This window comes from Thyridium curvatum, assembly GCF_004353045.1.
Source record: "Thyridium curvatum strain D216 chromosome Unknown NODE_64_length_252902_cov_84.359145, whole genome shotgun sequence".
Classification (NCBI taxonomy): Eukaryota; Fungi; Ascomycota; class Sordariomycetes; order Thyridiales; family Thyridiaceae; genus Thyridium; species Thyridium curvatum.
Genome location: NW_022156819.1, coordinates 15,044 through 39,189, shown reverse-complemented (window position 1 = coordinate 39,189; position 24,146 = coordinate 15,044). Strand labels below are relative to the sequence as shown.

The following is a 24,146-nucleotide window of genomic DNA, read 5'->3' as shown; positions in this document are numbered from 1 at the left end:
ACTTGGAAGTTACTGGCGAAAGAAATGAGAATCCATCGCATCTGCTATTGATAGTCTTGTCTGCTCTCGAGTGTCTTCGTATGAATGTGTGCCCATTGTGGAATACCTGTCCTGCTCGAGCGACCCAGCCGGAACGGTCAGCCCTTGACATCTCTCTGGAACAGAAAACAAATCTTGCTGGTCTGCAAATATCGAGACAACCTGTGGATCAAATGATCTATCTATGGGCGAACAATCCGCCTGAGCTGTGCGACCAATCCCTTCCTGTGAGACTGGAAATTATTTTTTCTGAGAACCGTCGTGAAGCTCAAACGCGAGAGACTAGGAAGAAACATCGTCTGCATAAAGTACATGAAGTCCTCGATGATGTGGACTGGTAAAAAACAAAAGGGAGTTGGTGTATCTTCGTAGTGCCGTAAAGAGGAAAGGGGTATTGTGCAGTGTCTCTGCCATTCTTGGCTCATTACTAGGAGCGAATGAAGAAGCCCAGAGAAGAAAAATCAACGTCGCAGTCTTTCGTAGTAGCATCCCGGTCTCTCAAAATCTGGTCCATGAGTAGAGAGCATTGTGATTCTTTCCCCGTATCAACGCGCAAATTCGCTGCAATCGCCCGGTGAGATGTCGTCCCTCGTGCAAAAGTCATACTCCACCTCCTACAGCACCAGCTCAGATCTCGCCATCCTCCAGCGCAAAGATATCGTGGCTCATCATACCGGCCGAGTAGTCAATCTCCTCGTGGTTGATGCCGCTGCCGTTGCCGAAGCTGCGGTTGCCAAAGCTGCCGCCGCCAAAGATGGAGCTCGCGGTGCTCTGCTGGCTGAAGACGGGCGCCTGCTGGGACTGGGACTGGGACTGCGACAGCGACAGCGGCGGCTGGCTGGCGCGGCTGCCCGGGAGGGAGGAAGAGGGCCAGTTGACGGGCTTGTCGACAATAGCGAATCCGTCGTCGTCGTTGTCCTCGTCGACATCAGTCTTGATCTTGACCTCGGGGGGCATGCTGCTGCCCGTGCCGCCGGTGGCGCGGGGCGTCGGCAGCGCGCCGGACATGGCGTACGCGGGGGCCGGCGGGGCGAAGTCGCCGCCCAGGCCGTCGCCGTCGGGGATGGGGCTCGCGGCGGTGGAGGCGCGCCTCTGGCGCTTGGCGGCCGCGGTCGCGGCGACGGAGGGCTTGGTGGGCGTGACGTCGAGCGCGTCGTAGTCGACCTCGTCCTCGGTCGACTCGTTGCTGTCCTTATCAGCGGCGGCGGGCGTCTGCCTCTTGGCGGGCGAGGCGCGGGCAGCGGCGGCGGCCGCCGCGCGCTTGGTGCCGGTGCCCGGGGTGGTGGTGGCGGCCGACTTGGGCGTGGCGCTGGCGGCGGAGGAGGGGGCCTTGCGCTTGCGGGGCGTCGAGGCGGCCGAGTAGGTGCGGGTGGCGGACGGGGTCGGGGGCATGGGGCTGCCCGAGTCGTGGGCGGCGCGCAGGGCCTTGGCCTCCTTCTTGATGGAGCGGAACTGGAACTCGATGCCCATGGGGGTGGACTCGCCGAAGTACTTGGCGATCTCTGCGATGCAAAGAAAAGAAAGAGGGAGATGTCAGCTGTCGTGATCTTTGATAAAAAATGGAAAACACAATAACGGTAAGAAAGCACAGCGATATATGACGAGATTTGAGATGAACGGCCCCCTGGTCTCAGAGGTGCGAATGAAAAGGATCGTACCCTTCTCATTCATGGTGACGCAGGCTGCATAATCCTTTGCATCCTTGCCCTCGGCGACCACCTGGCGAAGGCCGGCTGCGGCCTTCTTGATGGGCCGGAAGCGGTGCTCAATGCCCGACATGGATGTGTCAGAGCCATAATGCTTAGCAATGGCTGTAAACCACTTCGGTCAGAGGTCTGTTGCGCACTTTCGAAGGAGGAAGACAGACGAAAGGAGAACCACTGTCTGAGAAGGGCAAGAGTTGTGTACATGTACATTGGAAATGTCTTTGGCAGAGTGAGGCGGAGTAGTAGTCAAGAAGATGGACCGTACCTTTGAAGTTCAACTTGATGCTGGGATCGCTGGCCAGGACCGCGGCCAGCAGGCGGCTCTGCGCCTCGTATGTCTTGAAGTTGGACGGCATGATGAGTCTTTTTGGCGTTAGTTCCGAGACAGCGAGGACGGTGAGTCAGATGGGTGCTGTTGAGAGGAAGCAGGAGCAGATCTTGGGTAGGATCGAGGTGGATGAGTTTGTTGAAAGTTGGGATCCTGAGGAGTGGGATCTGAAATGAAGGCGAGGGGTTGGTCAGAGTGAGGAGCGAGAGAAGAGAAGAAGTCTTCAAGTGGAGCAGGATATGCCCCTTCGCGAAGAGTGTCGGGGGAGATGAGACACGGTGGGAAGGATGGACACTGAGGGAACTTGCTCCGAGGGGTCGAGGAGAAGCTGAAAGGAGAGTGGGAATGTGTAGATAGTAGTGCTATAGGATGTTTGGGAAGGGATGGCACAACAAACTGGTCTGCTCTGAAATTGGTGGGTGTGATCTTGACTGTCAACTCACCTTTTTCTATATGTGCTTACACCTGAAGAGCTTCAACCCGGTGGTGATGATAATGTAGGCCCCTATCAAGGAGGTCTCGTAAGGTGGAAGGTAGAGAGAAAAGAGAGGGAACAGCCCAGGGACGGGGATTCCAGAGCAGAGTGAGGGAGATGAGAAGGGCTGCTCTGGAGTTTTGCAGATGGAGTAGACTGTCTTGGGGTTTGAAGTTGAGAGATGAGATGAATGAGGGTGGTCTAAGTGGCTGGGCGTTGTTGTTAGATGTCTGATTCACCGGAACAACAATGGCTCACTCAGTAAAAGGAAGTGGCAGAGAACGCAGGCCTGGTCGCAAAGCCCGATCTGACTTTGCGGCCTCCCTTTTGAAAGTGAGCGTAGTCGGCCTGGTCTCTGAATGATCTTCGAGCTGGCGTTGAGTCTGGACTGAAGTTCAATTTTGGAGGACGACATTCGGCACACGGGCCTCTCAGCAGACGCGCGACCAGTGGTGCACTTTTGGTAGTGCAATACCAAGAGCACACAACAGCATCCCCCCAGCCAGCACCACTTTTTACCATAAAATGGTGCCTTGAAATTTGACATTAAATATTTTGGGTATCTCTATTATTCTATCATTTTCTATTTAGTCAACCGCCTGCCTGTGGTTGCCGTGTTTCGTCTTCAAGCCGGTGGCTGGGAGTATTGCTTAACATCGTTTAACGATGTTGGCAAACCTGGCGGGGGCGAGCTGGGATGTTTATCCCTGCCACCGTTTCCCCTTGGCTGATCTGGTCAACATCAGGCAAGCTCGGTGGCTTCTTCGCTGTGCCCAACGGCCTTGATCATATTAGATACAAAGCGATTCAAGCCACACACGGGTATTTCCATCTTCTTGGCCTCATATACAGCATCGACTCGTGACTTACATGAACACGCCCGTCTTCTTCCGTGTGAGAGGCCGAAAGTGGCCCGGTCAAGATCTGAATATGGCGGGCACAAATTCCAACTTCTAATCCAGCCCTCTCTTTTCCGAGGCTGAAGTCCTCCTGCCAGTCGGTGTCGCCCGGCCTGAAATATAGCCAGGCTTGGGCTCATATGAGGCGGCCCAGCCCATGGGTACATCTTGGCCTCTGACCGGGGTCGTACTGTCGCCGTACATGAAGTACTGGATGCCCAGGAAAGCATCGCAGCCAGCTTGGAACATACCACTGAGTTTGAACGCCCAGGGGATCTGCGTCGGCGAGGTGAAAAACCAGTACATCTTCATCGCATCGCCAGCCAACCAACTAGCCACCACAGAGAATCGGAAGCCCTTGACCGACCGAGACCGAGCGTTTTTCATAATCTGAGGGATTGGCAGCGTCGCCTCGACGGAAAGTCCAATGTAGCCGATCAAAGAGGAGTAGAATGGGTAGATTCCGTGGAAGGGGCCGAGGACGAGTTCGAGTGCGGTCAGAGTGATGAACATGTAGAGCAGGAATTGCCAGTACCTAACGAAAGAGCCATCTGTTAGCTTGACCAGAGGTGGTTGTCTGCTCAGAACAATCCGCTGCTTACGGTTTCGGAGACCGCCATTGCCAGAAGCCGTAGGGCCTCTTCGCCTCCCATGCACCGTCCTGTACGCCCGCGAAAGGCAGTGCCGCCTCCCCTCCCTTGGAAGCTGGCGGGGCTCGGTGGTCGAGCGCAATCTTGAGGAGGAGAACCTGCATGATGATCATAAGGAACGACTGGATGAGGAGGGCAGTGTCGAACCTGGCGCCAGGATAGTAGAACACCCTTTGGGTTGACATGTTAACGACTTTGCGGCGCGATGGCCAGAGTGGTGGTAGCGGGGACGGACCTAAAGAAGGATGCCACCAGCATGATCAGGGGGATGTCCAGAGAAAACCCGGCGCTCGACTTGTTGCGATGCATAGACAGGGCCTGGTCGCTGTAGGACAGCACCGGCGACATGATGAGGAAGATGGGCGCGACATAGCCCGCGAAGGCCTTTAACCACTGCAACATGACGGCGACTCGCTCCGTTTCAAAGGGGGGGTAGAAACGCTGGGTGGACGCGCGCCGGCTTCGTGTGGTCGGATCAATGGGCTCAGGGATTGGCAGGACGATGGCGACGGTAAAGGAGCGAATGGCGATTGGGAAGAACAGGAGAGAATGCCGGTGATTGCTGTGCCAGGTCCGCGAGTCCAACGCCGGGTTGATAGGGATACTTTGGACGGGAGGTGGCTTTTTTTCGCGATCGGAGGAGTCGGAAGGCCGCGTGGTCGAAAACGGTTTACGCGAATTACCTCAGCCCAGCTTCTAGGTACTCGTAGCGTGTAGCCTGTGAGCCTCTGAAGCCAATTGCAAGTCGCCGGGTCCCCACATGGCCGACACTACGGCGGCGCGGCACGGCACAGAGCCGCCTTGGGCGTTTACATTGAGCTCATGCCCAACATCAGCTATCCCGAATGGCCTCAAAACAACGACATGCACTTTGCAGCACACTCCGTTCCACTCCACTGCCCAGAGTTACAATGCTCGTCACGTTGACATTTCAATCATGTTCCTTGCGTATTCCAGACCCATACCGCTTTCTCTTTGTTCCTCAATGCTTGTAGCTCTTTCCTAAAATATACATGTTTATATCAAAGAATATAACGGGCAAGTCCGACAAGCCTCACCTACCCTGTGCTCGCAATACGCATGATCACGCGCATGGTCACGCGAATTGACTGTGCAGCTCCTTCCTCATGACCAAGAACCAGGAGCATGCATTTTCACTCGAGTTCATTGAAATTCACTGGCTTGTTTTGGAGGTAACAATTGGAAATTTGTTCTCTTTCCCGTTGAAGTCTCTAGGTGATTCTCGATCACGTAGTCAACTTGAAGAGGAGACCTGCCTCGTTAAATCAACGCCAGAGGCCATGTAAGTGAGTACCTGCATTCCTTTGTCCCCGGATTGCCGAGTGCGGTTCATTCCTACGAGTTGACGTTGAGGCTGATGTTGCCAACCAGAAGATACGAGCACCTACGGTTTGCGCTGCCAAATATGCCACCCTCCGTATCTTCGTGGCATATAATGTGGCCTGGCTAAGGCCGTCGGTAACTGGCGATTATGAGAGGGCACCATGCCTGCTTGAATCACCCTCAGTCTCGCCGCTCGACACTCTCAACTCTCGATCTCATTAATGAGTGTATGCGAATAGTGAGCAACTCTTGTTCTCGGGACATATCCGATGACTAAATCACTATCCTTGATGGCATCCCCTCTCGATATGCCTAGTCGCTACTTGTCGAGGAGTCTTCGAATTCAAACAGTATCTGAATATTCCCTCGGAACGCATCGTTAAAACTACCAGTCCGTGGTCCGAGATGCAAATCCTCAGCGTCCTGAGATTGGCTCAAAGCTTGACGAACTTGCATTACCGACTTGGGGGCCCGAGGACCAACTCCCGTCCCTTGCGAAGGACCAAGGTATCTTGGAGCAGCCCTGGCCTTGTCCGGTCAGTCGTGTCAAAGCAGTTTCACACGATCCGAACCAGTCTACTCCTTTCTCAGGTACGAATGCAGATAAGGTTTATGACAACGGTTGGAAAATTTCTGGCTTTGGCTTCCTTGAAAACCTCATTAAGCTCCATGGTATGTGTTGGTGCTCTCACACCACCCTACGGCAAGACCTAGAGGTACGTATTGGCGGTCTTAGACATGGATTCTGGGTATCATCTTGTCTGGGACTGAGTCTGATACTAGGCTTCTAGGCAAAGGGTTATCTCACTAACTGGATTCGAAGGTCAAGTCCCTCATACCAGCCGATCCTCGACATGTGAGGCACCAGACCGCCGAGGATAAAAATAATCACAACCAGAGGAAGTAGGCAGGAGCAAGTCAGACGGTCCACACTTGCTGTCTCTTCTCGGCGGATTTGGTCTGATCAACACCCCCTGACCGGGTTGGCATCTAATCGTCTTCCTCGGAGAGACCTTCGGTGCCTCTGATGCGTCAAGTACCGAAAAGGCCCGGATCCGCTTACGCCGCACAAGCGCAGAGGCACGCACTGCAATTCAAGATCAAGAGCCAGGGCATCGAGGGAAAGAAAGCCCAACCCAGCAATGTTGCTCCCATACTCGTGGCCCCTTACGGAAGACAGTCCGCCAACCCGACAGAAGGCGCATCCAGTAGAGGCTAATACCTCTTTCCGCCACGGACTCGCGATGCTTTTCAAGTCCACCGCCAAAACGATCTACAGTCAGGGGTCCTAGGTTCGTTGCGACAGAGGGGTCCAACGTAGATTGCGCACGCCAACCTCATGCATCATTTGCTATTCCCAAGGCAAAGGAACTCCGCAAGGTTGTTGAGCCCTTCGTCAAAGCAACTCAACAGTGCTTATTAGGCCGTCAAGATAGCTTCGCTGTTTGCACTGGGAGAGCTCAAATACTACAGTGGTCTAGTCTCGGTGTAAAGCACGTGGTCGGTCCGAAATGCAACATCGACGCACCAGACATGTTGGAGAAAGACCCCTTATTACCTTACCCATGCTAGGTTTCAAGGCTCTGGGGCCAGTACCTATTGACTACGTACCGCCAAGATACGTTTGTGTCTGGTCCCCGTCCGTTTCTCCAGGTCGTTTCGTCAAGTTTGCTTCAGCAAACTCGCGTTTCAATCGACCAGGGGCAACCACTGTCAATACTGCAACTAGGGAATACGACATGGGGGCTGTTGTTTTAGGAAGGTCGTTTTGTGACTCGCACCCATCCTTGGAGACCGCTTCTGGATCTTTGTGCTCGAAACCGGACACCAGAAGCTCATTCCTCGATTATCCACCGAACCGATATATTTCGTATAGGGCTCTATGCGAGATGTTCTGTGCAACAAACCAACAAACCGCAGGGGATGCTAGTGGTTACCTTCACATACCTCTGGTTCAGTAGTGAGGAAACACTCCCATATTAGCTAATACGGACCGACCAATACCCTCAATTCATTGTCTGTCACTGCAGCTCGATATTATGCCGGTATTAATCCTGCAGCTGAGTGCTTCTCTCACCGAGGGCCGAGGCGCAGGTCCTGTCCGCCTCCAACACCCAGGGTGTTGACTTGAAAAGATTCTTGTTGACACCGGCACCTTGGCACAAATGCACGGAGTAGCTTGGGGTCGAGTTCAGGCCTCCTCCGAAAGTGTGATAGGTGCGCCTAGATGGAAGAGTGCGATTTACGAAGGACACACTCAGTGAGACTTCCATCAGGAGCAGCCAACATGGCGCAAAAGATTGTCGAGGGCATTGATCAGGGATGGCTTAGAGCAAGGGTCCGGCCGCTTTTGGCGGAACGGATTGCCGAGCTCATGCATTCATCCCTGACACCTTTCGGGACTGAGATCCTGACGTTTCCTGCACTTGGATTCGCTTACTCGCCTCGTGACAACAGCCTAATTCTCAGCGTCCATATGCTTTCGAGAAGCCAACATCGCGCCAACATCGCGCCAACCAACCACCACCAACTAGGTACCTAATTTGTCATGTTTAGCCAACATAACGTCAGGGCCATGATGATGCTTCGGACCCTGACTAGGTACACGGGCAAGAGACACGATGCCGGCATTTGGGAGAGGACAGAAATGCCTGTCCTCAGACGACGAATTTCCCAGAAAGAGTCGTGGTGTATCCTACGAACAGACGACTGATGTGAAGGTCACAGCCAGCCCGTTAAGTTTGCGGCACACGTTGACAGTGATTGGTCCCAAAAGCCAAGACCACCCTTATTACCTCCCACACACGAGCCAACGACGAGATTAAGTGGGAGCCGTCTCCTGGTGCATTTGACGAAGATAATATCAGCACCGCCTAAAAATAGATCAGGGCAGCCCACTGATCACTGGCCACATTTCGTTAGTTTCCTTGGTCATCATCGCCCTCGATTGGGGAAACGCACCGCTGCACTTGCGGCATTTCTCCCAATTGTCCCCTCCCTCGCCTATTATATCCTGGTTCTGCAATTGACTTGTCGCTCTGCTGATGGAGCATCAGGTTATCCACCGTCCTACTGGACGCTTGGAAGGATTACCACGACGGGAAGCGGCGTGCCTCCCGAAGGTTCCCTCGATACCGTGACACTTCCCCAGCTTCCACACTAACGTATCTCCCTCCATAAGAATGCAAGCAAGCGGAGCGGAGGTTTGTCCTTTTCGGTACCTATCGGGAAAACAGTCTCACACAAATGAACGAGACGAGTACCGGCTGCATCCTCCTGATGCAGCAACCTTGCTAGCCTGCCCTCCACAGGTGCATCCGGGCTTCTAGAAGCCAGGAATATTGAAGTATCGCCGAGGGGCGCCTTGGTTGAGATTTCGCCTGGCTGCTGCCAGAGGTCACTCCCGACCTACAAGTAGGTACAAGCACATGTAGGTACGCATGTGAAGGTTGGCGAAGCGAGTGGGTCGTCATGGCTGGTTACATCTGCCCGTTGGTCGCCTGGGATTCGACAAACAAATCAGGCGTGTCGATCACGTTTGGACGAGAACGCCAACCTGACGGGAGATCTGTCGTTGGATCTGACGACTTGGAACGACTTCCACTCGCTGCTGGAATTACCGAAGCCCCTTTCACAGACTCCTCTTTCTTTTTTCCCTCTTTCTCTATCAGTGATGGATCCCTTTTTTTTTTTTTTCTCTCGCACCATTGAAAAGCCGAGTGTCTAAGCCTGATTCGTATATACTCGCGGGATTTACCCAATTCATCGCCTAGGACAGCCGGCATCGTCCCCGCATCCGCGTTGCAACTCCATAGCGGTCCTGAATGTCGCTTAGCCCTTGCAGGGTCCCTCGAACGGTAGGTGCTCACTGGTGGTCTCTTGGTGGCTGAAGGTCCACGGGCCATGATCTACACACGCGCCGCCCCAATCACTCCAATTCATTTACCGATCTCAGCCCTCTGTCGATTTTCACCAGGTTTAAAGGGCCTCTGCGTCATTGCACACCCTCATGGCAGTGGTGTTGCAAAGTAGCATCGCAATGGCCGTAACCTTTCTCCGGATACGGACTAATTACACCGGCACCGCACTCTGAGCTACTCCGTTCCCCGAGTACCTCCTTCGTACCACACCTTACCAGAAGATCAACGTAACATCTGCCAGGTCACTCCAATTCGGTGGTGTCTCTGTTCTACAATAGGGGTCTTTGGTGCAAAGTCCAGCGTTCGCCGGTGTGATGAGAGGGACGAGCCGCTCTCGAGGGATCGCCCGTTCCATGACCTAGGCCCTGGACTGGAGGTCTGCCCGTGCGTCTGTAAGTACAATAAGGACATTCGGTAATGATTAGCCTCACCAGTACAAGGTGCGCGTTGTGGCTTTTGGCTGTTATGCCGACCCATGCCAAGAGGAAGCGATGGGCACCTCAGCACACATTCAGCAAGTGGTCTGCTGATATCAATCACTTGGGCTACGTCAGAAAAGAAATACCGCCTGCACAGATGGCAGTTGGATTGAAATAAACGGCGCGCAATGTGACACAACATGGCTCGATGAGCTCGCTAACGACTATTCTTGGAAGCATCACCAAAGAGCAGCCAATGGCGCAAGGGGCGAGAGGCGGAGATGGTCTTGATCAGAAATTACCCGAGACGGATATGTGCAACAAGCATCCAAAATTACTCCGTGAGGGCGAGAACTCGGGCCAACGTCGGACAAGGATTCATTTACTAACAGATCGCCGACGGACGGTAGAGCTGGGCCACCATGCCAACTCCGCTCCCGAATTCCAAAAGCTGCTTGCACCATCTTTGCGGCGCTGGTTATGCTTGGAAGCCTCACACATACGGAGTAGGTAATTGCCTCTCTTGTTTGTTACCTCCCACGTGCCTCCTCAGGACTCTTCTTAACTATCTGTGGCACCATCTCGGGAGACATCCACCAAACCCTTGTTCCGTCAGGGTACTGTGGATTACTGTGCACGGACGGATCGGGCCCGGACAGTGCCTGGAAGGAGTGACGGGTGTCGGCCGAGATACGCCACGCGAGCTGGCTGGGCTAGCGGCATTGCAGCGTTCCGGTACCAGGGGAGGCAATCTTGACAACGGGACGACGTGCCTTCAAGGTTTACCAGGGGGCTTGAGCAGGGATACTCGTCCCAAGAACAACCAGCTACAGGCTAGGTGGCTAGCAGGCACCTAGTCTCGCTAGTCAACGGCTATCATGCTACAGCGCGCGCTGGATCCCGGGATAGCGCCATGCAGGTGACCTGATTGGGGATGCAAAAGGACCAGCCGGCTCGGTCGTGTTTTAGGGTTGCGAAAGCCGCGACTCAACCCTCCTCTACGTACCTAGGTACAGTAGGCACCTATCAACGCCCTGGAACTGTGTTAAGTCCGGTGGCCAATAGCTGCTTTCTCCAAGCGATGGGCTTTGCGACGGGGCGTGGAGCTCCCGCAGCCGAGAGCCGTAGGCTTATTAACGACGGCAATTGCTTGAGACCAATCACGGTATTTGGGCGACCTGCACAGGGCCCTGCTCGGGCTTTGCTTGGGAAAAGCAATGCTCTGCGATTGGGGCGGGCTGCAGAGGCACTGCCAGTGACAGAAAACGGGTTTCTCATCCGTCACTTCGAATATCATGTGGTGTGTGGCTGATGACGACGAGCAACTATCTCGGCCAGCGCACCAGAACTGGACCAGCGCTTACTGTCGTCATGAGGCACAGTCCCGTCCGCGACTGTCGAACGGAGGTGCCAATGCTGGGACAGTACAGTATTGCCTATTTCAGCATGGCTGGTCTTGCATCGACGGAACCGCCTAATCAGCTCCGTGGAGCACCAACCTACCTGCCGACTCCTACCTGCCTTGCTCAGCGAACATGTTGGTTGGCCCCTGCAAATGAGAGGCGGTGGTACTTTTAGAAAAGAGGGCCTGCCTAGGTATTCCAGGTCAAGCAGAGAGGGGTGGGAAGCTCGGCATTGCCAGCCCTGAAGTGAGGAAGAAAAGGCAGATTGATGAGCATGAACCGGTGGAGACAAAGGTGCGACGGCCACGTTATTTCTTCCCCAAAATTTACAGCACCACGCGCCGTGCATACCCGCGAAAAAAGAGAGCACTCCGTCAGTACCGGCGACGATCCATTTCTGCCATGGACTTTTTATTATGGGTATTCTGAAACCTGAGGGAGATCGTCGTCGGAGGCAAGTCGGGATCATGAATGCCATTCTTTCGCATCCGTGTTTATCCCGTTTCGAGCGATCACCAGTCATCTTGCCTCGATTCGAGCGTGGCTTCTGTCGCGGACTGTCTTGGCTGCACCCGGAGGAAAACGTCAGGGAGGCATGTCTCAGGGAGAGTGTGCAACATTGCACGCAAAGGCACGGGGTGTTTCTAGGAAACCGAGGTACCCTCCTCCCCGTCCGTCCGTCCCGCCACAGCATTATTGTGACATACGGATATTCCTTGACGGGATGGGATGGCATTGCAAAATGATGGCGCCAAGGCTGGCTACAGAATCATTAGGCAGCTCAAATTGGCGAGTAGGTGTGCGGAGATTGCCAGTCACCCAGTGTCCGACTGTGCTGATGGTGGCGTCGAAGGGCAGCACCAGCTTCCTCCTCGTTTCTAGCTCGGCTGCTCTATCGGTAGCCTAGTAGGGGTCTGTCCGAGGGGTTTACGGCCGTTCCTCAGCAAACAGCGAGGAGACTGGGGTGGGCTTTGTCGCGCGCGCGCGCCGCTTCTTGCATCGGGGGGCCGGCGCGCATGGCATTGGTGTGTGCTACGGTGACATTGTGCCGCGGTGCCATGCCTTATTATCTCATTATGCCAGTTATTTCCAGTCACACCACAATTTGTTCCCAGGGCATTGGGATCGAGCTAAGGAATACATGCCGGGCCCGTCTTATTAGCCTGTGTTATTGCATGTTCAGCGCAAGGGGGGTGCCGCCATGATGAGGGGGGTAAAGGACGGACTTCCCACACACAGCTTGGCTTGACATTGAGCCAATGCACTGAACTGGTTAGACAGGAAAACGAGACGAGACGAGAGACGAGACCAGAGAGGAGTCCGGCTTTTCTTTCCTCTCTCGACGTATTGTGCCTCGCTGTCACGCACAACCAACCAACATCCATTTGAGGGAAAACACAAGAAAAAAAGCAGGCTAGAGGGGACACGGCGAGATTCAAGACCCCGAGATGAACAAGGCTCGGCCCCGCTGAGTCGACACAGGGAATATACGCATGGACCACGGATGTCAATCTCTACGGAGGAGAGACGGAAAACCACCCCTTTTCCAGCGCTAGCAACAGCTGTTACTTCATAGCTGATCTGTCCCTTGCAAGGTCACTCTGAGAGACCTACATACCTACCTATCTCGTCATGCCGAAAACAACCCTCTGCGGAGAAGTTGGGAGCTGGGCGTTGGTGATCGACGAAGCCATCCATGCAAGTATCAGACAAACATTGGGCGGATGGATGTGCTTTGTTATTACCTGAGGTACTTATGCCGATATTGGCATCTACCCGTGTTGGTGGCCGTATCGTCGCTGCTGAGATGGTACCTATCTCTCGGCTTGTTCGGTTTTCCGGGGTTTGGGCAAATGCGGCTTTAATAGGCGAGAGCTCTGGACTAGTGCGGTGGCATTACTACCGTACCGGCTCAAGTCTAAACGACCGGACGAACACATTGGCTGGGGCATGTTCTGACTGACTGAACCTTTTGTTGGAAGATTGGAGAGGGAGAGGGATGGATGCATGTGCTCAGCGCCCATACCGGCCGCCATGACATCCATCGTACGCGTGCATCCCCGACCCGGTGCAAGCCAGCGAGATGGACATCTTATTACCAGGGCTATCCATTTCATACAGATGGATCTAATGGCGCTGGCTTAAGCACTGGCCAATGGCCGGCATCTGGAGAGTTGCGTGGAGCATGAGACGGCACGGTAGGTATCCATGGATCCTTGAGGAGGATGCAGCCACCACTACGGAGGTACCACCACCACCCACCACTACCAACACCATCCTCGACGCCGTCATGTGTCATCCAGCAAGTCCCAACGGAAGGGAAAGCCACTGCACACTGCACACTGGGCTGCACTGCGACCAACCTCTGCCCGTTCTCAGGACCATGCGGACTCAGATCTAAGGGCCGCCTGTGCCCCCTTTGCCGCCCCTATTCTCGTCCACAGCACAGGCCAGTCTGTCGGTACTTCGTTCGTACATATCAAGCATCCCGCATCCACAGGACAAGTCGTGGAGCAGCGGCCAATGCGAATGCGACGCCTGCTTTAGTTCGGACAAACTGACGAGCGGCAAAGAGCTCAGACCAAGCACCGGCGCGGCACCTCTTTCGCCTTACCCCGTACACTGACCAATCCGTTTGCCGATCACTCCCTGGACCTACCGGTAGTGTGTGCGACGGAGCACGGCTCTTCAGATCCACTGGGCAAAGTACCTACCATTGTAATGTACGGTATTAAGATCCGCCCGAGCAAGTGCTGCACTGCATCTACTGGAGTAGGTACACCACCACAACCACCGCGAGACCCAGTCCGCCGCTCTGGTCGCCTCGTCCGTCATGCCGCTGCTAGCTTAGCTGATGGCCTCTCCACACAGCCCCCCAGGTGTCCTCTCATCTCTCACATCAGGACATTCCCCTCCCTGCTAAGGGGCCTAGCAGGGAAATAAGACAGTCCCCACGACGCCGTTGCATTTCTAGCCGAAGCTGATGTCAGTGCTTTGCTGCTAGAGCTGCCGGATTTCCAGGCTAGGCTGGCAAGATGGGCCGTGATCCTGCTGATCCGGCAAATATCCCAGACGCCAAAAGGCTCTCCCGCCAAGCCAGCCAGCGGAGCGTGTTAGGATACGCTTTCGCAACAGATTCCCGTCATGCCGCCGCGTGCTTGATGGGGTGTTGGTCGGTCATCGTGTTTGCTCCTGTGTCTACGGCGCAGTCTACGGATTAGTCTCTTCGCTTTTGTTTCTTTTACGACGAGTACGAAGAGTACGAGGACTACCCGGAATACCTGGCCACACGCACGCACGAGTCACGACGACTGTGCTGCTCTCTCCATCCGGCTTGGCTCTGGCCCCCTCTTATGAACTAGTTAGCTGCCTCTCTCTCTTCTGTAGCCAGCAGCGTCTCTCTCGGATCTTGCCAACCGGAGCTCCCCCGACAGTGCGCCTCAAGTCCCACGGCCTCTGGCCATCTATCTGCTACGTAGCTAATCTTACTGCCGGCCCCCCTGGTGGCTGTTTCGATGTCGAAATGCTTACCATTCCCACGTTTTTTTCTTTACCTGTTAACCCTGTCGACACCCCGGGAACCTTTTCAACTCACCTGCCCTTCCTGGCCCAATAGTACCATCCAAAACCAAGCCCATGTGGGAATCTTGGTCTCTTTTTCTCGAAAGCACTCCCGTCCTTCCCCCCAACCTGAACCCTGGATGATCTCACCGATACGCAGACCCCTGGCTCCCGACCAGTGAGCATTCCTAGGCAGGTATCATGCATTTTTTGACTTCCGAGCCCTGGGGCGAGGCATGCTGCCAACACGCCCCAAGCAAGTTAGCTGCTCCGTAGGCCAAGCCTGTCTCCCTGTTTGTCCTCCAGACGGAGGGAAACGATGCATTGGGCATTGGAGCCGCTTGTCAAGACACACGCCTTCTCCACACATGTACCTACATACTCCGTAATCCGTAAACGATTTCCTCCATAACAGCCGGCCGAGCCTGGGAAGCTAGAATTCCTACAGAGCATGGGGCGCCACCGGGTCCAAGTCTAGTGCTTTTAGTCCCCTCCACAGCCGTGCCTCACTCGAGACCACCAGTCGCTAAGTACAGCCACTACTCCCCGAAAGGGACGACAAGCCATGCCGTGCTGCCGAGAAGATCGCTCATGTTGGGTTCTTGGGACGCAACCTCATCGTCCCACCCCCGGCACCTCTCTGCATTGTGGAGTGACACCTGGACCAGGGAAATAGAGCCGTGTATGTGGGCGAGCCCTGTCCCGACTCCCAAGCAACGCTGCTGGTGCTGCTGCGCCGTTCCTAGGTAGTTACTTTCCTGTAGGGGTTTGCTCGCCAAGCCCCTTCGAGCTTCTGCCTGTGTATCGGTATCTTTTTTTTTGTTGTTGGTTGCACCGTGGAGTCGACTTACATCGGCAGCCCTTCCGTTTCCCACGACACCCCCCGGCCCTCCAGAGATCCAGTTTGCCCATCTCTTAATCATCTCCAACATGCCTTTTTAGCGTAGTCTCCCTTTTTTTCAGATATACACTCTCGGTGTATGTCGGAACCGTAGTGCCTAGACGCCGGCCGAGAAGGACTGTCGGTATATGCTCCTTCTCCTTGTGGATATACAATATCCAATTGTGCCCTTCCTTCCCTCCCGCCCGTCTCCGTCACACTCAGCCACACCTCTTTCTTACATCTTACCATCTTCCTTCTCGCCAGACCAAACAACTCTCTCTCTCTCGCGCGCGCACACACACACAGACGCACGCACACTTAGACGCAAACGCACACGCACACACGCGCACGTTGGCATCCCCTCCAATGTGGTGCGCATAACCCGCAGACGGGAACCCTCGACGACGTTCCCGCTCGGCCGCCAGACCTTGCTTGCGCCGACTGACAGCCCTGGATCAATTATCCGGAATTCTCGACTCCTTTCTTCGAATCATCTTCTCTGGGCCTTGGCGAACCCGGTCAGAGGAGAAAGCAAAGAAAAAAAGAAAGTGTGGTAGCAAGCCTGCCTCACCATTCTCGTTGTGTGTGCTTGTTAGCTGCGCCGCTGGACTACCTTTACCCGGCGGATAACCAGGCGAGCGAGTCCCTGCTCTCTCCCGTGTCATTCTCCTTAGGACGAAAAAGGCCCAGGCTCCTGGGACTTTTCCGCGTGCGAAGGGATAGAAAGAGACAAAGGAGTGTGTATGTGCATGTCTTGAAAACAAGAGAGAGCAAAGTAGAGAACGACCAACCTCTTTGGGCATTCGATCCTCTCCAAACACCCACACAACCCCTCAGGATATGTTAAGCGTCTCTCCCGGACTTGAGCAGCATCGATCTCAATGGGGATACTATCCAGCTTCGAACCTCATCGTCGTTTGGTCCTCCCAGAAACCCCACCTGAGCTAACAGGCTCAGGGACCTCGCCCTCCAGCTCGTCCAGGCCGTCCGAGGACAAGACCTGGCGCCTGGCTGCTCCCATATCTCCTCCCATGTCCAGCTATGATCAGCCAACTAACCCGAGCATGTCGTCCGCCCCCAGCACGGACGAGGCTCAAGGCCGCCGAGAAAGCAGCCAGGCTGCTCCTCGACAGCAGCTCCCCTCATTAAGCAGCTTGCTGGGCCAGCTCGGGGCCCCCCGGCCGCTTCACTCGCCTTTGTCTGAACGGCCCGCGGCTTATTCTACGAGCTCTCCTCTGGACCGACCCCAAGGCGGCGCTGCGCCGGAGCGATCCTTCTCTTCGTCATCCTACTTTCCACCTTCAGCAGCATCTTCATCATCCTCACAGCCCAGGACAACGGCCTTTGATGCCCCCAGATTCGACGAAAGGGGCACTTTCCCCAGCCTCTCCCGGACCCCTTTTCCTGGACCGCTTTCACCCCGTGGCCGGGAACCCGACTACCATAGACCGGAGCCGCAGTCCGATTACCGGCCAGGCAGCCAGTGGTCCACCCCGAACGAGTACTCGCTGGGCAGCAGGGAGCCGTCTGGCTCTTTCCGTCCTCCCCCAGATAGGTATTCACCACATATGCATGCGCCGAAGCCCGAGCAGGATGGGGGAATGTACTCGAGCCACCCGCGGCCGCACCACGTATCGGGAACTCTACCGCCGACACCGACGAGCACGGCGGCTTCGGAGGGTATCCCCGCGAAGGACGGGCTGGGACCCAAGATCTGGACGGGGAGCCAATTCCTCCCGCGCTTCGTGCGCGCGGCCGAGGTGCCTGGCGAAGGGCTGTGCTACTTTTACGACGACGGCAGCCACTGTAAGACGGTCATCGACGGCGAGCCGGTCAATGCGCACTGGGGCGTCACCAAGGCGGGCAAGCCGAGGAAGCGGCTGGCGATCGCCTGCATCACCTGCCGGGAGAAGAAGATCAAGTGCGACCCCGACTACCCGCGGTGCGTTCAGTGCGAGAAGTTCGGAAGGATCTGCAAATTTAAGAATGCGTAAGTCTTGTTGTTATTCCCCTCAACCCCCACCAACCTCCGAACGGGAGGAAATTGAGCTTCAACTGGGCGAGTTGACTGACGATCTCGTTGGGAATGGTGCAGTCCCCGTGGTACTCACAACATTTCCCCCTCGACACCGCCGGCCGAGGCCGAGTCGTCGCGACGGATGGGGTCCTTCATGAGGCCGCCGCCTGGCTCCCCAAGACCAGGCAGCACTTCGAGTGCATCGGTGTCACCCCGGACGACGTTACGACCGGCCAGCCCGGAGAACCTAGGCGGACCGCCAAAGCGGATGCGCATCGGGTACGAGCAGTTCCCGCCGCCACTGGGAGGAGCAGGAGAGGTAGGAGCGCAGCGGCCATCGTTGGGGCACCCCTCGGAGCTGCCGAGGACCGGAGGCTTGCCCCTGCCGTGGCAGCAGCAGCAGCAGCAGCATCACTACCAGCAGCCGCCACCAAGGCCCGAACTGCCACGGCTGCACGAGGATGTGCTGGCGCGGGCATGGCATACAGATCCGTACGTTTCCGACCCTCAGTCCGTCAGCACCACCGTAGCCTCCTTCTTCGTCCACATGGACAGCGCGGCCCTGCGCTTCCTCCCCGACCGGGCCTTCAAGTCCTGGCTACAGACTAGCGCAGCAGCTCACAACAGGAAATCATCAGAAGACACGATGCTCGTCTATAGCATCCTCGCCCTCGGCGTGGCTCTTTCGGCGGGCAACGCCGAAGCCGGTGCTGGTTCCGCGACGACCACTGCGGGTGAGCAGAGTAGCATCGCTTACGAGTACGCTCAGGTCGCGCGCTACGCGATGGACCGGGCCAAGTTGTCGATACAGCTCGTGCAGGCTCGCCTCGTGCTCTCGCTGTACTATTCCTCGACGTCGTACACCGGCGCGGCGGACGACATGCTCAGCGGAGCCATCTCGGCGGCCTCGAGCCTGCAGCTCAACGTCGAGTTTGAGAAGTCACCCGACGCCAGTATGGACAGCTTTCCCTACGGTCTCAACAGGCACGGCTACGCCGAGTGCCGGAGGCGGACCTTCTGGGCGTGCTTTCTCCTGGAGAGGCTTGGTGGCGCCTTTCCCGTGCGGCCTAGCATCATCAATACCGAGGACATCTTCCTGCGGCTGCCGTGCGACACCAGCTCGTTTGAGGAGCAGGCCGAGGCCGCGACGCCGCCCTTTGAGCCTAATTTCTCGGCCGTGCAGCAGCGGCAGGGCAGCGGGGCGCCCGTCGGCGTCATGGGGTACCTGGTGCAGATCGCGGCTATATGGGGCGACGTCATGGCCTGCGCACACCGCGTGGCGAACCGGGCCGGCACCTACTCGGACTTTGACTTTATCAAGTTCCACCACCTCATCATCTCGCGACTCGAGGACTGGAACTCGTCGCTGCCCGCGCGGCTTGTGTACTCGGCGGCGGCTGGGGCGGGGCTGGCGGCCGAGGACCGGGGCTGCTTCGTCGCGATGCATCTTGCCTACCACATGACGGTCATCAAGCTGCACCGGCACGTGCACGCACGCTTCCTGACGTCGGCCGCGTCGCGGGCGCAGTACAGCCGGGCCGCGTGCACGCACGCGCACAAGCTGCTCGACCTGTGGTGCAGCAACGCCGGTTCGAACACCACTCCCGCCCCTCCGTTTGCGGCCGCGGCGCTTCTCGAGGCGGCGGACGTGTGTTCTGCCGAGGGTGCGATGGCGGACCTGCCGCAGCTGCTGGACAGTCTGGTCCCGGCGCAGGCGGGCGCGGACGCGGTGGCGGGTGTCTGGGGCGGCGAGGCGGGCGTCTTCGCCGCGGCCCTACGGGAGCGCGCGGATCGCCTGGCGCGGGCGCTGGAGCAGCACCTGGAGCCCGGGTTCGCTTCCGCACCGGGAGCGGGCCCCGGTGCCGTGCACGGCGTGCGCGTGTACCAGGAGAAGGACGGCGGTGGGCGCGGCGTCGCGCCAGGATGGCGGTGGCAGGTGCTGGAGCCGATCGAGGGGCGGTTCCCGCGTGAGATGGACTGTGTTTATACGGGCGTCGGGCCGTATGCTTGAGGTGGATTTCGTCAATTTTCTCTTTTTTTTTTTCCCCCTTCCTATTCATTGTTTCCTCATGACCATCTCTACCTCTTGCATCTTTTTCGGCGTTGGACTTTCTGTCACTGATCATCTGGTTGCTGTTTTCATGTCATACTGGGTGGCATCGGCTTTCTTCTGTTGGTTTTCTTCGAGCGATTTTGGGGTATGTCTGACAGAGATAAAAGACACACAAAGATGGAAACATCTTTCTCCTTGTAAAGGAGGAGAGGGAGAGACATACGAATCATTTCCCTCCGCTTTTCTCCCTTTTACTTCATGAGCCCTGGCGAGAGGCCTTTCTTTTCTTGACGAAGGCAGGTCGGCGGGATTGGAAGAAGATGGAGAAGAGGAGAAGGGAGGCACTGGCCTTCACTGTGTTATTACTATCAAATACCCTGTATATTGCTTTTAGACGGCGCAGTGGCCGGTGGTGGTCAGAGCACCGTTTTTCGTTTCTCCTCACACTCTTCGGCCGACAGGGCCCCAAGAATTAAAATGGACGAAGCGAAGGGAGAAGCTGGTGTTCAAGCATCATCATTCATCTCTGTCTCTTGCGCAAAACGCTTACTCATCTTGAATCTATTTTGTAATGTGTGATCGTGCCCGCGACGTGTGATCCTCACTGTGTTGTGATGACCGGGAGGGAGAAATTTGCGGTAGTCCTCGATATCTGATTGCAATTAAGTAAACAAAGTCGGTTTCATGACCATGGTTGGACGTTGATAATACGGTGTGCTTTGTCGGTGTGACTGTGTGACGGTAGCATTTGGTGCGGAGTGACCGTTTTCTGCTAGCGTCTTCAGAGTGTAGATTCCGCGAGTGATTGGTCCACTGTCTCAAGCTTCTTTTTAACGTCCCCCCAAAACTGAGCTCGCACTTGCATATCGACAGATCGTTCACTCTCAAGTCACGACCTGCCATTTGGAACCTGTGAGGCTCCAAGCCATCCCATGCATGTACCTCTCCTGAGGCCGCACATGACAATGGAAGTGCACGAGTCGACGAACCAGAGAAAGAATGGCTTTCCCTGACAAGCCCGTGGCGCAGCTGCTGGGCGCCAACGGAGCCATCCACGCAGTCGCATACTCGGCCTCGCCGGGGACCTACATCCTCGCCGGCTCCGCCGACCGCTCCATCCGGCTCTACAACCCCCAGCCCACCACGGCTGTACACCCCGCAGCAAACAACAGCAGCAACAACAACATCAGTAACAAACTCGGCGGCACACCGGCGGCGGCGGCTGCCGTGCCAGAGGGCCGCCTCATCCAGACCTACGCCGCCCACGGCTACGAGGTGCTCTCCATCGACGTGGCCGGCGACAACGCGCGCTTCGCCTCGGCGGGCGGCGACCGCCTCGTCTTCCTCTGGGACGTCGCGACCGCCACCACGATCCGGCGCTTCGGCGGCGGGCCCCAGTCCCACGCGGGGCGGGTCAACTGCGTCGCCTTCGCCGGCGAGGGCGACGCGCTGCTCGCGAGCGGCGGCTTCGACACGACGGTGCGCCTCTGGGACTGCCGCGCCGGCGGCGGCGGCGCCAAGCCCGTGCAGACGCTGCCCGAGGCGCGCGACAGCGTCAGCTGCCTCGCCGTCCGGGGCGCCGAGGTCCTGGCCGGCAGCGTCGACGGGCGCGTGCGCGCGTACGACGTCCGCGCGGGGCGGGTGACGACCGACGTCGTGGGCGCGAGCGTGACGAGCCTGGGCCTCGCGCGCGACGGCAAGTCGGTGCTCGTCGGCTCGCTCGACAGCCGGGTGCGGCTCATGGACCGCGAGAGCGGGGCGTGCCTCAAGGCCTACGGCGGCGGGAACGGCGGCGACGATCACGAGACGTGGCGCAACGAGGAGCTCCGCGTGCAGAGCGTGTTTGGCGGCGGGGAGCGCTGGGTCGTGGCCGGCGACGAGAAGGGGGAAGACGGGACCGGGGCCGGCAGGGTGTGGGCGTGGGACGTGCTGTCGGGCAAGCTCGTGGCCAGGATCTCGGTCCCCTGGGGCCCGGCGGGCAGCGAGGCGGCGCGCAAGAGGGTCGTGGGCAGGGACGGCAGGGAGAAGGAGCGCAGAAACGTCATCAGCTGCCTTGCCTGGAGGGAGCGCGGATGGGGGGACCAGTTTTGCGTCGGCGGGTCGTCGGGGGTGGTCACGGTCTATGGCTCTGACTGACCGTTTCAACTATTGCTCTCAGCATGTAGATCTACTTTACACGAACCCATGCCGAGGAGGGCTCTTACTCAGCCGAAATTATACAAGGTCTGTGTGTGGCAGGCAGGTGTTCCAAGGCTATTCGGCTCATACACAGAGACAGGTCGGAAGCATATCACACATTTCACAAGCCCAGCATCAGATGGCTACCCGAGACGTAGCTCGGCAGCTTTTTTGTCTAATAGCAATGGTCATTAGTCTAAAGATGGCAGAAAAAAGCATTTCGCCAGATGCCATACGCCCCAACACCTCGTCCATCTTTCCGCCAGAAAGAACGAACAAATGCTTCGCATGTTATCCACTCAAAAAAAAGCCAACTATGATTACAAGAACAAGCGGGGGGGATATCGTGAATCCGCAAGGTGGGAAAAAGAAAACGTCGTCACAGGCGCAAGTGTGCAGGCCACTCCAAGCACGTCTAGCCCATGCCGACGTACTTGAACCAGTTGGGCCTGCAGTCTTCCTTATTGAGCCAGGCCTCGCCGTCGGTAAAGCGGCCTGTCACACAGCCCTTGCACTTCCCTGAGTTGGGGCAGTTGAAGAAGGGGATGTGCTGGTAGCCGATATCTCGGAACCTGAGCACGGGACTTGTGTTAGTTGTCAAAGTACAAGATGCTTCGCTGGGCAAGCAAACCAAGACTCACCAGTGAATCCTGCTCTTGTCCTCAAACAGACCAAGAGCAATGCTATGGACGGGAGCATCGCCCCATCTTTCATAGAAGAAACCGCCCGCGCGGTCCAGGTGCTGGAAGTAGTCCTCGTATGCTTGGCTTCGCCAGAAGCCCATGTCGCCAACTTCAAAGTTGCTCCAGAAGTGGCAGGTCGAGTACCCATTGGCCAGCTGATTGTGGTTGGGTCGTCGTATCCTGTCGGTAACCCAGTTCTGGGCGTTGTTGTCGTGAAGATACTCGGGATGGGCGGCCAGGAACTTGACCGTCTCGGGCCACAGGGTCGGAATCGATTTCGGGGCGTCGTAGAGGTTGATGGTGAAACCGTACGTCTTGTTGTTGTCCTGCATGTAGCGGAACACATCGTAGTCGACATCGCAGAAGAAGTGGACGTTGGGCTCGACTCGCCAGTAGTACTGAACGTCCTTCAACGCAGGGTGCTTGTAAAACAGACCGCTGTTCCACCTGCACATCTGGTGGTAGGAGACCTTGTCGGCATATTGGATGTCGTTTTCCTTGAGAATCTGGACCGATTCTTTGAAGAGGTCCATGTTGATCCACGAGGGTACCTCCCAGTGCTCCTTCGGAATCAACTCTGTGGGGATATATGTCAGCTTTTGCTCTTGGCACAGATCAGAAACTATGGGCAGGTGTGGCGCGCACCGTATCTGCATTCGGCCTTGGTGACCTCGCTCGTCTTCTTCTTGAACTCCTCGGTGAAGGGGACATCGTTGAAGAAGGTCCAAGGGTAGTTGAACTTGTGATTCCATGTGCGCTCCAGATCCTTCATCGCCTGTAGAATGCCATCGAGCTCCTCGTTCCTCACTAGCGACAGTATGGTGGCGTTGATGCGGTCCGAGTTCTCGATTCCGGGCTTATACCCATCGCCTGCATAACGCAGTATGCCTTCCGGCTCACCCGTAGCTATTGTTTCCAGACGCAAGGATGTTAGCCAGGAGCTCGAAGATCTAGGGGAGAAGCTATGGGGTGAACCAGTGCTCCCATAACACACGTACGGTCAAGATTGGGATCCCTCTCGCTCGACTCGAGGCCGGCACCGGGTTTGGTTACGGGCACTGAAGGCTTGAAGATCTGCCAGAGGAAGACGCACCACAGCACGACGGCTGCGAGCGTCAGCACCCGGACGGGCCGAGCGATGGCCATGGCTGTGATGGGGAGTATGGGTATGGAAAATGAGGATGCGTGGTGTCGCAGGGAAACGGGCGAAAAGGGAAGTGCGCGGGCGCTTATCGGCGCATCGAGTCCAGAAGTCGGCAGCGGGCGACAGACTTGTGGTGATGTCTCGGTGGGGGAGGTTCAAGGCAAGCCTCAGGCGGGATTGAGCGGTGCAGGATAAAGCGGTGGCCGGTCGAGGTTGGAGAAGACTGGGCTGGATGCGGGTGCGGATTGATGCGGATGCTGATGCTGATGCGGTTGCAACGCGGCCTTCTGTGTATCACCACTCGAAATTTAGGTGACCCCCCTTGTCGATCCTTCCCGGCCGTTGGAAATTTCAAGTGTCCCCAGATGCGGACGCTTGCAGGATGCAGCCAAAAAGGGGCTGATGCCATGTATTTAGAGTTATTGGCCGCTACGTGGTGAGGCT

General features: G+C 56.6%; 4 protein-coding genes across 4 annotated transcripts; 1 reads left to right on the top strand and 3 right to left on the bottom strand.

The window, feature by feature from the left end:
* Positions 1 to 666: 666 nt before the first annotated feature.
* On the bottom strand, positions 667 to 2,101 carry E0L32_009110 (uncharacterized protein; the record flags this gene model as incomplete). The annotated part of the gene is made up of 3 exons (XM_031144039.1): positions 667 to 1,541; positions 1,698 to 1,850; positions 2,011 to 2,101. 3 exons carry the CDS (start codon positions 2,099 to 2,101, stop codon positions 667 to 669), a joined length of 1,119 nt encoding a protein of 372 aa, XP_030991348.1.
* Positions 2,102 to 3,501: 1,400 nt separating this feature from the next.
* On the bottom strand, positions 3,502 to 4,499 carry E0L32_009109 (uncharacterized protein; the record flags this gene model as incomplete). Its single annotated transcript, XM_031144038.1, has 3 exons — positions 3,502 to 3,982; positions 4,050 to 4,268; positions 4,333 to 4,499. 3 exons carry the CDS (start codon positions 4,497 to 4,499, stop codon positions 3,502 to 3,504), a joined length of 867 nt encoding a protein of 288 aa, XP_030991347.1.
* Positions 4,500 to 16,691: 12,192 nt separating this feature from the next.
* E0L32_009108 (uncharacterized protein) lies at positions 16,692 to 19,655 on the top strand (the record flags this gene model as incomplete). The annotated part of the gene is made up of 2 exons (XM_031144037.1): positions 16,692 to 17,617; positions 17,723 to 19,655. 2 exons carry the CDS (start codon positions 16,692 to 16,694, stop codon positions 19,653 to 19,655), a joined length of 2,859 nt encoding a protein of 952 aa, XP_030991346.1.
* Positions 19,656 to 20,203: 548 nt separating this feature from the next.
* On the bottom strand, positions 20,204 to 23,704 carry E0L32_009107 (uncharacterized protein; the record flags this gene model as incomplete). Its single annotated transcript, XM_031144036.1, has 6 exons — positions 20,204 to 20,349; positions 20,687 to 21,825; positions 22,310 to 22,459; positions 22,517 to 23,135; positions 23,204 to 23,428; positions 23,557 to 23,704. 6 exons carry the CDS (start codon positions 23,702 to 23,704, stop codon positions 20,204 to 20,206), a joined length of 2,427 nt encoding a protein of 808 aa, XP_030991345.1.
* Between the last annotated feature and the right edge of the window lie 442 nt (positions 23,705 to 24,146).